General features: G+C 40.6%; 1 protein-coding gene and 1 pseudogene across 1 annotated transcript; both read right to left on the reverse strand.

Moving 5' to 3' along the window:
- Positions 1 to 5,929: 5,929 nt before the first annotated feature.
- LOC122748036 lies at positions 5,930 to 8,915 on the reverse strand (annotated as a pseudogene).
- A 2,055-nt stretch (positions 8,916 to 10,970) lies between these two features.
- On the reverse strand, positions 10,971 to 13,157 carry LOC122748038 (protein arginine N-methyltransferase 1-like). Its single transcript, XM_043993772.1, is given in 4 exon segments — positions 10,971 to 11,010; positions 11,012 to 11,160; positions 11,162 to 12,068; positions 12,553 to 13,157. Coding segments are annotated over 4 exon segments (1,701 nt in total).
- Between the last annotated feature and the right edge of the window lie 402 nt (positions 13,158 to 13,559).

The raw sequence follows: 13,559 nt of genomic DNA on the forward strand, positions 1-13,559 counted from the left end.
GCTTAATGAAATTGTCTGTCTACATAACTCTGGCCTGGAATTGTCATGGGGTTAGGGAAAAATTTATTCCCTTACTCTCTAATTATTTCCCTGTTCTTTTATGGCAACTTCCTTTACTACTGTCAGATGTTATGTGATGAACACAATATTGGATTCTTATCTCCTAGGTTCATGCTGAGCTGTATTTGTTAACATGGTGAGATGCAGGTATAAGATTTTGAGTAATTTTACGTGAAAGTTTAATCCTTTCCATATTCCAAACAATTAGCCATTAGGTAATGAATCTTGATATCTCTTATCAGCTATATGTTTCTGTATAAGACAAGGTCCTTTAATTTCTCATTATGCTATTAGAATGATTAAACAACTGATGCAAAGATTTTTAAAAGCAAGGATATCTTAATTTTAGTTAATATCACAATTGTCTCATTTCTTTGTTAAGGAAAGAATATCAGCAATAGCTTTGTATGGTCTGTTTTGCAAATGCCTTAAAGAGTCATTCACTTTTATGAGGGGTTATTCATTTGAATAGAGCTAGAAGTGGAAAATATTTTACTATGCATGATTTACTTGATATGAACTGTCATAAAATTAATCACTCATTGTGTTTTTGTATATCATCCCTGAACCTTTTGTTACAATTGAAGTTAATCTGGCAACTTTTATAGGAATTTTTTTTTTTTTTTTTGCAGGGCAATGAGGGTTAAGTGACTTGCCCAGGGTCACACAGGGCTAGTAAGTGTCAAGTGTCTGAGGCCAGATTGGAACTCAGTTTCTCCTGAATCCAGGGCCTGTGCTTTATCCACTGTACCACATAGCTGCCCTCAGGAATTAATTTTTGTATTGTGGTCCATTTTATAAAAAGGATTCTGAGATTCCTTAATGCAATCTCTTCCTCTTAATGGGAGATTGAAAGATGCCAAGTTTAAAAAAATGGGTTCTAATATTCTCTTTGTATATGAGTTTCATATACAACAACTGGACAAACATTGTAAAGCCTCTGGTCTAAAAGGTTCCAAATTTAAGTCTCTAATGATAGAGACTTATGTATGATAGAGACATTAGGTTTGAACTTTTTTGTCTGACCTGTTTTTAGAAAGGTAATTTAAAGTTGTGTTAAGATTAATTCTGTAGGAGATTTTTAATTGAGGAAGAAGATCTAAAGAGGTTCATCAGCTGGGAAGAACTGCTCAGACATCACACCTGGAACAGACAGCTGCATCAAGATGATGTCCAGAGACTGAGGCATCTAGATGAGAGGAGACTCTGGGAGACTTAAATAGACATTTTTTCATTGTTTTCTTTTTCCCTTTCTGTACATTATGTGTTAGGTCTACTTATTAAAGGGGACTTCCCCCTTTGGTTTTGTCAAGCTCTTGCTCAATTTCTTCTCCTTTTCCCTTCACATTGTTATCCATCATAAGTCCCATAGTTAAGAACATTTGGTAAAGTATTTGTAATATCCATTAGTGATTTTATTCAGTTGTTTTAGACTCTTTGTGACTCCATTTGGTGTTTTCTTGCCAAAGAAACTAAAGTGGTTTTCCATTTCCTCCTCTAGCTTGTTTTACAGATAAAGAACTGAGAAAAACAGGGTTAATTAACTTGGCCAAGAATGGACAGATGAGAAGAATTTGTTCCAATGGTAATGAAGGCAGATGAAGCTGGTGCTATTGATTGCTTAAAACTTGGTCAGACATTAAAGATGCCAATGTCATCCCCTGCATCCAAGGCCATCACCAGTAGTCTTGACTTTTGTTCTGCCATTTAACTTTGATGACTCTTCAAGAGAGAGTGAGGCTGATGATTTTGTGCAACTCTGCCTCACTTAAATCCAATTCATGCACAATAACTCTCTTCGTTTTTATTATTTATATGCTTAGTGCTTAGCACAATGACTAAATTGTAGTAGGTGCTCAGAGGTTTATTGAAATGACAATTGAATTAAATTCTACATTATAAAGCATCATTCTTCAAAATTATCTTGTATTGGTTAAAATATGATAGATCAATAGAAGAGTTTAGAGAAATGCTTTATACTGCATTCCAGAATATTCTAAATGGATACACATTCTTTTTTTGTTTGGTATTTTTGGTGGGGCAATGAGGGTTAAGTGACTTGCCCAGGGTCACACAGCTAGTAAGTGTCAAGTGTCTGAGGCCAAATTTGAACTCACGTCCTCCTGAATCCAGGGCCAGTGCTTTATCCACTGTGCCACCTAGCTGCCCCCTTTAATAAAGATTTGTAGACTCACTAGATCTCATCTCCCCATCTGGTTCTGCCTTTTTTGCTTCTAGGATTAAGAAAGATGCCCTGCATACAGTAAGAACAGAATTCTGGTTTGTTAGTTTAGTTCTTAGATGCTGAAGTAGATGTGTTTCCTGTACTGTCAGAAGTAGACTTCATACTCTCTAATTTGATTATATGGAATAATTTGATATATATGAGTAAAAACTTCTTGTAGTATCACAATGAGAGTGGCCTGATGACTTACTGGAGTATGAAATTAGTAGCACTTTGTGTGGGTTAAGTAGAGTCTTTTTTTTTTTTTTAAATCTTGAATCATATGTGAACAACAGAAATTTTTAAAAAAGTAATTGAGTAGGGGCAGCTAGGTAGTTCAGTGGATAGAGTACCAGCCCTGGAGTCAGGAGGACCTGAGTTCAAATCTGGCCTCAGACACTTAACACATAACTAGCTGTGTGACCCTGGGCAAGTCACTTAACCCCAATTGCCTCACAAAAAAAAAAGTAATTGAGTAAAGGTATCAAGAAAATGAGTAAGTAGCGAAGTCAGTTCTCTCATGCTTATAAATAATTGTATACAAAAAGAAAAAAAGACTGATTTGTCAGGTAGAAAAAGTATCTATCAAGGGATAAAAGGATCAAAGAGTTTAAATGGGAAGTTAGAGAGAGGGAAGGCAGGGAAGAGATGGGTGAGGGAAGAGAAGAAGAAAAAGAATCAGAAAGGGTGGGGTGAAGACAAGGAAAGATGAAGAAAACAAGGAAGAGTATAGAACCAAAAAGGTAGGAAGATAGAAGGGAAAGTAAAAAAGATGGGGAGGAACAGAAAGGTAAGAGTAAGGGGAGGAAAATTGACTAGAAAAGAAGAGTTGGGAATTGTCAACTGAATTTTTCCACAACCAGCCTCTAACTTACCTATGGCTGGAGGCACACAGAATAGGCCAGAGACAGGTGAGTCAGGAATTAGAGAGAAAATTCTAAGTGAGGAAAAGGTTTGCAAGCAAGGAGGATACATCTGCTGGGGCCCCATACTTTTTTTTTGGGGGGGGTGGGGGGATCCAGGCACTGTGGGGAGATCTTAATACTTATATTAGTGACTGCTCAGTGAGTTGTAGCCCTAACAATGAGGGAGCAGCAAACTGCAGGATGTTCCGACTTAGTCCAGTGTTTGTCTTTGACCAGAGAACACCTGGCAAATTGCAGGACTAGCCCAGATGGTGAGATAATGCAGAAGGTGATCTCAAATGATTGTTGTCCTGCCAAGCTCAGGTTGTAGCTTACTTTCTGGGCCTTAGCTCTAGAAAACAGAGAGTCTAAGTTTCACTTTGTCATTTTCCCTTTTTGGCCAAAGGGAAGGGGTCTGAAAGAGCCTCTACCTTTCTGGCCAATAGCCACAAGAGGCCAGTTGGGTCAGGACAAGATATTGGTCAGGGGGTCAGTTCCTTGAGGGGACCCACTGGGGAAGTGTGTCCCAGGGACAATTGCTAGACATTTATTTGCTTGCAATCAGAAAAGGGGGGGGGCAAGAATGTAGAGGGAGAAAATGACAACACATTTGAATGAGGGCCTTAATGACTGGGTACATAACAAAAGGGAAGAGGAAGAAAACAAAACAAAAAAGCTAGGATGGCACATCTATTCATCTATTTATTTGTCTATTTATTTATTCACTTATTTATCTATTTATTTAAAAGTTTAATTTTATTTAAAATTTTTTTTCTGATTACATGTAAAGATATGTTTTTGAGTTCCAAATTTTTCTTCCCCCTTCCTCCCCTCCCCCCTCTCAAAGTCAGCAAGCAATATATTGTAATATATTTCCACATTAGTCATGTTGTAAGAGAAGAATCAGAACAAAAGGAAAAAAATGCAAGAAGGAATAAACAACATCAACAATAAGTAAGAACAAAAGTGGAATAGTATGTTTCAATCTGCATTCAGAATCCATAGTTCTTTTTATGAATGTAGAGAACATTTTTTCACCATGAGTCTTTTGGCATCACAGCCCTCATCTGGAATCTTGGGACAGTTGTCTCATCTGGGTGTCGGCTGCTTCTGGGTCCACACTAGATGAACCTTGAGATCCCTGGAAGGTTTTGCCATTCATTCAGGAGCAGGGGCTTTCTTCAGATGGTTCAGGAGTACACACCCACAAGTTTGGCAGTGGTGGGAGTAATCAGAAGGACCTGATAAGAGCCCTTAGAAACAATGATTGATTGTACATATAGATGTTCCAGTTTCCTAGCCACAAAGGACTAAGTTCAAACAATGCAGTAAGGAAATGAAATGAATTGAGAAGGCAGAGAAAGAGCAAGTCCAAAGGCTTACTGTCTCTAGGAAAATATCATTAGATTCTCCATAATGGCATTAGGAATTTCCCCTGTGACTATGATCATCACTGCTAATACAAGAAGATAAAGACAAACCCCTATATTTTTATTTCCTCAACACTCACTATAACCCAGATTCCAGATGGAGGTGGGGGTGGGGGGTTAGATCCACAAAGACATGACAATATATGGGTGGAAAAACTCAAAAAATGTCAAATATCACCTTGGGAGGTGAGTGGTAGACTTGCCTGAGATAGTGCCTGGAGACAAAAGAGAATCACAGAATTTCAGAATTAGGAGGGATCTCAAGGGTCCAGCTGATATGTGACTATACTAAACAACACTGTTGACAAGTCATCTAACCTGCACTTGAATAACTTCAGGGATAGTTAAAAAGTGGTGGTTGTTGGTTATTATAATGAAGTTGTTGGAGGGAAAAGGGTTGTCTCTAAGTAATGAGTGTTGGGGCAAGGCAGTTAAGAGTCATGAGAAGTTAGTCTCTAATAAGAAAGAGAATATAGGTGAATTACTTTAACACACCTGAATTTCTTGTGAAACAATGAAAGTATTCTTGAAAAGCTGAATGGAAGGAAATTGGATTTCTGTCACACCAATAATTTTATAAGTGGGATTAAGTAATATATAACGAGAATCCTTTTGCAATCTAAATGATTATTTAATTTGTGTGTTACATAAGGCTGTTTTTTATTAATATATAAAGTTTTCTTCAAATGAAGTATACTTCTGAAAGATAATTAATTCATTCTCATTGATACTCAGGGGGAATAATGGAAAAGTCATTGTCATAAATTATTAGGACTGGAGATTCCATGGGTGTTCATTTTATTTATGAAGGAAAAAAATGGGAAATGGAAAAAGAAATCAGCCAGACTGATCAACACATTGAAAATAACTGCAAAACTATTCAGTCTCACACCAATTGCCCTCCCACCTCTGTAAAGGAATAGGTTTGTAATGGCTTCTCATCTATCTATCTATCTATCTATCTATCTATCTATCTATCTATCTATCTATCTATCTATCTATCTATCTATCTATTTATTTGGGGCAGGGCAATGAGGGTTAAGTGACTTGCCACAGCTAGTGTCAAGTGTCTGAGGCCAGATTTGAACTCAGATCCTCCTGAATCCAGGGCCTGTGCTTTATCTACTGCACCACCTAGCTGCCCCTAATTTTGTTCTTTTTAAGAAAAAAGGATTTTATTGTGAAATGTGATGAAGTGGTAATAACTTCTGCTGAGCTTCAGCTTCATAGTCCTATATAGAGTACAATGTGACAGAATGCATTTGCAAAATCAAACTAAAACACTGAAAAGATATGTACAAATTGCCACTTTAAGATCTTCCGTTGATTGTTTCTGGTTTCCAACTGACTTCATCCCTGAGCTGCCATGACTCATCTTCTCTGTACACCTTAATGGTCTTGTCAACTTTTGCAGTGAGTAATCAAATTCCAGACTGGTCAAAAGCACATGCAGGGGCAGCTAGGTGGCGCAGTGGATAGAGCACTGGCCCTGGAGTCAGGAGTACCTGAGTTCAAATTCGGCCTCAGACACTTAACACTTACTGGCTGTGTGACCCTAGGCAAGTCACTTAACCCCAAATGCCTCACTAAAAAACAAAAAGGCACATGCAAATATTCCTGGTTCACTATCCAAAGACCCAGGCTGCACAGCTGCATGCACTCTTTGGAAAGTATATGCAGTCCTCCAGTCCTAAAAATGCATAGTGCCATCATCTGCTCCACATAGCAGCACTCCATCTGAATTCACAGCCAGTGTATTAATAATACCGTTATGACCAGAGAGGTCTTGAAGAAAGTTTCCCTCAGGGAATTTCCACTGTTTAATATGATCTGGAGAACCAGATACAAAGGTGTAATGTCTTGGATGCAAAGCCATTGCTCTCACAGACTTTTTGTGATGTGTCAATGTGACCTGTGATGTTCCAGCCACTAAGTCCCAGAATCTTATAGTTTGTGTCACATCTTCCTGTAATGATCTGGGGTTCTGCACCTTGACACTTCTCTGCAGCCACTGCATCTGAGTGCCCCACCAGTGTGTGTGCATTGGCCTGTTTCCTCACATCCCATATCCTTGCAGTTGAATCCCTACTACAAGTCACCAGCACATCAAGTGTTGGGTGCAAATCCAAACCATAGACTGCACTTAGATGTCCATGATAATATCTGATAACCTTATTATTGTATTCCAGATGCCAGCACTTCACCTGCTTATTTTCACCACAGGAGAAGAGGATTGGACTTCCTTCTACTTACTGTCACCTCTCCTGGAGTACTGATATGTCCAGTCAGTGAGTTTTAATTTGCCACTAGCCAGGTACCAGATCTTTAGAGTCCTATCAGCAGAACCTGTCACAAAACACTGATTCCCAGGTTCTACTGCAAGACATCAGACCCATCCTAGATGTCCACTGATGACTCTATAGTTTCTTTTTCTTTTTTTTTTTTTTGCCGGGCAATGAGGGTTAAGTGACTTGCCTAGGGTCACACAGCTAGTAAGTGTCAAGTGTCTGAGGCTGGATTTGAACTCAGATCCTCTTGAGTCCAGGGCCGGTGCTTTATCTACTGTTCCACCTAGATGCCCCCGACTCTATAGTTTCGACAGTGGATGCCACTGGGATTTAGGCACAGTAGGGGCCTTTCTGGGCATTACTGCAGCATTCTTGGTACCACCAGCTTCCATCATAGCCATAGCTAACTCAGTTGCTTGTTGGGAAATATCACCCCCACTAGCTGAAGCAGAGTTTGTCTCCTGCCTAGATTGGGAAGAGGTAGGGTAACAGCTAAAGACTGAGCAGATTCACTTAGTCTTGACTTGGTGCTAGGAGGTCAGAAAGACATAGAGATTCTGAACAGATTTCTCAAACTGAGCCACTCATGGCCCTTCATACTTTGCTTCCCAGGGTTCTTCCCTTTCTCATTTACATAATGAAGGTGTGAATTTTATCCTTCTCTGTGGCAAAATAGAAATAAGCCCTTTGTTCCCCCTCACCAATCACCACCTCTCAGTACTTGGTTACCCTCTCAGCTCTCTACTTAGCACTTCCTTTATCATTTGACTCTGAAATCTTGTGGACAACATCAAAGTTTTCACTCCTCAGGAACAAAGACAGTTTACATCTCAGATCAAGTAACCACACCAGTTTCTTAAGCAAAAGGACAAGGGACTTGGACCAAGGCAGCATCCCATCTTCTTTGCATTGAAGAGAGCTCCCTTGCTCTGTGGCTCAGTACAAATCATTTAACTTCTCTTTGCCTCATTTTTCTCAATTTTCAAATAAGAATAATAACAACTCATTTTTAGAAGATTGTTATGATGATCAAATGAGGTCATAGTTTTAAAGTGTTTGAAACTGAATCCAAGAGAAAAGAGCAAATGTAGTAAAACTGAGGTATTTAATATAGGTCTTAGGGTGCCAGGAAGCAAGTGCTAGAGTTCCACCAGAGGGGACTGGGAAATGGATTTATGAAGGATCCTAAGGTAGAGGGAATGGCCAATCTGTAGGTGGGAAATTTGGAGGCTCCAGTGATATCTGCTCAGGGCCAGGCAACTCATTGGACTGGAAAGAGAGAAAAGGTGAGCTTCAGTTATTTTGTAGTTGACTATTGAGTGCTTATACTTCCTGGCTTGGAGTATATGCTAAATAAATGTTTATTCCCTTCCCTTTGTTTTTGTTGTTTATTAATTAATTAATTTGGTGAGGCAATTGGGGTTAAGTGACTTGTCCAGGGCAACACAGCAAAACTAGTAAGTGTCAAGTGTCTGAGATCAGATTTGAACTCAGTTCCTCTTGACTCCAGGACCAGTGCTCTATTCACTGTACCACCTAGATGCCCCTATTCCCTTCCCTTTGTAAGAAATTAATTGTGATTTGGGGTTTCCATAACCCCTCTTTGCTTCCTTATGATCAGACTGAAAATATGTAATCTTGAAAAAGCCTAAGAGATGTGTGAATACTTGAAGGGATTATAAAAAAGAACAACTAAGTATCTAAGTCACCTCTAGTAGTTCTCCACACCCACATGGACCTGGCCAAATTATAATGGGGACAGCCAGTAGGTATGTTCAACCAATTGGAGACTCAGCATAGCTAAGAACCTCTCCTTCCTGTGGGAGAGGCAAAAAGGGGGGAGACAGGAGCCGTGGGAGAGAGCTTTGGAGTGAGCTGAGAGAGACTTCACAGCTGACTCCTGTAAAGAATTGTTATTTGAGGTTTTTATGCCTCCACGCGCACTGGGGCTCCGCAGACCTCGAGGTGCTCCACCCACTGGTTGTAGCCCTTCCCAGGGCTCTGGCATCTCACATCATCACCACTCCCCTATGCCTACATGGGCCTGGCAAAATTATAATGATTGGAAGCCTAGTGAGGGCAGTCATGTGACTGTCAGAGCAGCCATCCCATTGGCTGGGGCTGTGTGGGGTGTTTCTAGGTTTGGGGGAGAATTGGGCATTCTAGGTGGAAGCTGGAAAGCGACAGGCGTTCTGCTGCTTATTTTCAGCTGATTCCTGGGTGGTGGTATTTTTTCAGGTATTATAATTTCCCTTTCCCCATTTTATTTCCTTTCCCTTGATCCTACTGATCCTGTTTGTGTTTTTTTTTTTTAAGTTCATTCTTGTTAAAATAAATCTTGTTCTGTTTTGAGGGAGGCTGCTGGTCTCCTTCCTTGCCCCAATATTGTGGCAAGCCGCTTAGCTAGCACTCCCCAATTAAAAATTGGTCCTCACAGTTTTTGGCCATTCAACTACAAGTTGATTAACTTAGTGAATTTCTTTAACACCCCCCCCCCCGCCCCCACTTCCCCCTTATTTGGCCATGAGTCGACTAACCTGGGGGACCTTCTTGCCCCTCCCCTACTGCCCCCTTAGGCAATCTCCCTTGCTCTTAAAAAAACCTTAGCGTTTATCTTGCTGGTCAGAGAAAAGCTGGTTCATTTTGAACTGTACCATGATTGAATATTTGGCTCCCCCCTTGTATATTCTAGTTGGCATATTTTGGGACAGCATATTGTCCCAATTTAAACTGTTGGCCTGCTCAATACTTATTCATGGCATTGCTGGTATCCTCCTCACAAACACAGTAAAAAATCTTTGGAACAATGGTATGGGAGAGTTTATCTTTCCCACTGAGCACATATACAATATTACTGGAAGCATTACAACTAAATTAGAACTTTACTATACCACTATCATTATAACTCAAATAACAATTAATTCTTTACACTCCCATTGAAAAACTACAGACCCCAGGTGGTGGTGAATGGAATCGAGGCCAGCTCTTTGAGCTAGCTGAGCAGCAAGCAAGTTTGGGGTTTGAGTCAGTCTTTGCTAGAGCTAGGGAGCTCATTTGTTTCTCTTCCCCTGTTTCCTTCCTTGTTGTCCCTGGCTTCATTAACTTCACCTGTGTTGCAAATTTTGTTCCCTTTAATACAACCTGGTTTGTTTGTAGAAAAGAGGCTGTTAATCTCTTTTCTTATTAGTCTGGGAGAAATAACTAAAAATAGTCAGTTTGGAAGGGAGGAAACTTTGGAACTAGTGGTCTCTCAATATTTTCTGAACCTCAATATTACAGTGAGCCACCCAATTAAAATTTGGCCCTTACACCTTTCTGCCCAGACTCTAGAGAATATAGAGAGTAACTGTGGGGCTATGTCCCCTACTTCCAATGGAAGCTTCATCTAAGTTCTTGTCAGTGACCATTGAACTAAGGGAGGGAACTGATGTCCTGGCCTAACCTGGCCCATTACCTATTCCCCCTCAGTTGGGTCAGCAAGCATAGCAGGGGTGGAAAAGACCAATTTTACTGAGCCTTGAAAGGGGTAGAAGGACAGGGCAGAAGGAAGGAAGCTTAATCATTTTGCATTGTAGATTTTAAAAGTCAAATGTCTTAGATTTCAGAATGTTAATTCATGTTTAAAAGAAAACTACTTTTGACTGGTAAACACAGAAAGGAAATAACAAGTAAGAGTGGGACACAGACAGCTCAGTGAACTTTTCTTTATATTTATGGACTTTCTGTTGGCCATGTCAATAAAATACACACACTTTGCTTCCATTTTAACTTAGCATTAGCAACAACCAAAGGTCTTGAAATAAGAATGTAATTCTTTTTTTTTTCCCAGCTGGTGGTTTATTATCATGAATGCAACCATATAAAAACATAAATTATGAAACATAGTCATGATGTCGCCCCTGGGCTCCTCACTCACCCATGGGAGGGAGAGCAGGGGGTGGGGGTGGGGGTGGAGGACAGAGTACAGCAAAGGGACTGGAGCTCCCTGGGAAGGGGCTGGCTCCTGGGGTCGGGTGGGCCAGCTGGCTAGGGCAGGGGTCCACGAGAACAGGCCGGGGCCAGCTCAGTGCATCCGGTAGTCAGTGGAGCAGAAGAGCTCACAATTCCCCTTCGAAGTCCAGGTTGATGGTGAAGTCAAGGTCTCGATTGTTCTTGGTGTTGGGCCGCATGCAAATGGTGCCAAAGATCTCCTCATCTGTCTTCACTGTGAGGTAATCCTCCATGTAGAAGACAGTTTGCTTCCAGTGTGTGTTAAGGGGACTCGGGGCTTGTGGGGAAGCCCGTGTGCTTGTGGCACTGGGTGAACTCGATGTTGAAGTAGGCGACCAGGGCATAGACTTAGTCATTCCTCTTCACTTGCACACAGAAGAGGGAAGAGAAGGTAAGGTCATCCATGCACACTGTGTAGATGCCCACCTCCTTGATGAGGCAGGCATTGGTCACCAGCTGCTTGGGGTCCACCATGTCGACGACAGGCTCCTTGATGGCTATGTCCTTGATACAGGACATATCAAAGCCATAGATGTTCTCCCACCAGTGAATCTTGTAGTCCTTGTGTTGTTGGTCCTCAATGGCAGTCACATACAGTGTGGCCTGGTCAGGGAAGATGAGCCCATCAGGGGCCAGCCACTTGTCTTGGGGATGGAGGACAGTGTTGAGCATGGATTCATAGAAGAGGCAGTAACCCATCCACTCACTGATGATCACATCTACCTTATCCACAGGGAGCTCCACCTCTTCCACCTTCCCTTTGATGGTCACCACATGATCAAGTTTGTTGGCCTTGATGATCTTGATGGCATAGTCGGAGATGCTGGAGCACTCGATCCCAATGACCTTCCGGGCCCCGGCCTTGGCAGCAAACATGCAGAGGATGCCAATGCCTGAGCCCACGTCTAGCACCACCTTGTCCTTGAACAAGTGCCGGTTAGAGTACATGGAATTATGGTAAGTGAGCGTCCGTACCTCGTCCTTGAGCATCTCCTCGTGGATGCCAAAGTGGGCATAGGAGTCGAAGTAATAATCCTTGGACATCATGTCTTCTACATTGGGCTTCTCGCTGCTCTCAGGCTGTGCGCAGGACACCTCCATGATGCAGTCTGTAGCCTCAGCTGCCCCAGCTATCTTCTCTTCCCCCAACTTGCTCCCCCAGAATGTAATTCTAAGATGTAAATTAGGGTGTGAGAAAATAAATCAAACCTTTTGTATTCTAAAGAAAACTGAATTACCTATTGAAGCTGATTGTTCCCTTTGATCGGAAATGTTTTTTTAAACAATATTTAATCAGTTCTTTACATTTTCATTAACATACATAATTAAACAATTTGAAAGATCAATCTATACAAATGTCTTCATGTCTCTATCACCATTTCCATAAGTGAATTTAGTTCTGTGTCTATTTCATGTCTGTGCCATTGTTGTCATCATTGGGAAATAGCCATTTCCAAGTCATGGCTACCAGCATTGCTAGTGGTATTAGCATTGTCATCAATGCCATAATTATCACTGTTAATAGAATTTGTATTGCTATTTTTTCAGCTTGCTTTGTCAGAATGACTATTATCATTATTGCCATCACTATCAATATTGTCAGCATCATAAAGGTTAGCATTGCCATGCAATGTTTTTTGTTATTATTTCCATGCCTCTCACCATTCCTAGCATTATTGTCATTATTTCCATTACCAGGAAAGCTGTGAGCATTCCCAGTTTTTTCTTCACCCTTGTGATCAGTCCTGTTCCCAACAATGTTGCAGGCAACATCATGGTTCTCATCATCAATATCGATTTCATAAAAAATGGAACCTTTGGCAGCATCATCGTCTGGACTCTTGCTGCCATCATCATGATGGCCGTCACTATTACTGTTATAGCCCTTGTCATCTTGGCCATAATCATCAATAGCTACTGTGGTGTTGTCTTCATGGCTATCAATATTATCATGATTATCATTCCAGCTGTTACCATCTTCATCCTCCTTACCACTGTACTTAGAATTGTCCTGGATATCAACAGCATACTGATGTTGGTTGTCATCATTGCCAGAGGTGGCTTCATCCTTCATTTTACCATCAGTATTATCATTACACTTCTGTTCCCTTTCATTATCACTGGCAGTCCGATATATATGGACTGTGGAATACAAATATTTAACTCCCAAAGGTATAAATTGTACTTCCAGTTCTTTCCTTCCCATTTCCAAAACTTGTTTACTTCTTTCCACAGATTTTGTAGGTTTTAGCTTAAACATATCTTCCAGGTTGAGAAAGTAGAGGCAACCTCTATGTAGTCCTTTTTTCTAGTACCTGGAGTGCGAAAGGGAAGAAATAGAGATTGGAGAAAGTCAGGAGCAGGTAGAGCAGCCAAATGGTTTTAAAATTTATTAAAACTCTGAAAAATATCATGGTGTAAAGGAACTAAATTCAATTATTGCTTGTCAACTATTTAAGTTCTTTATTTCTCCCCTCCCCCCACTAAACATTTCATTTTTTCCCAATTACATGTAAAATATGTTTAACATTCATTGTTTTAAGATTTTGAGTTGCAATTTTTTCTCCCTCCCTCCCTCACCACTCCCCAACACAGCAAGAAATCTGATAAAGTGTATACAGTACAATCATGTTAAACATATTTCCATATTACTTATTTTGTG

The sequence above is a fragment of the Dromiciops gliroides genome, chromosome 3 (assembly GCF_019393635.1).
Source record: "Dromiciops gliroides isolate mDroGli1 chromosome 3, mDroGli1.pri, whole genome shotgun sequence".
Taxonomy (NCBI): Eukaryota; Metazoa; Chordata; class Mammalia; order Microbiotheria; family Microbiotheriidae; genus Dromiciops; species Dromiciops gliroides.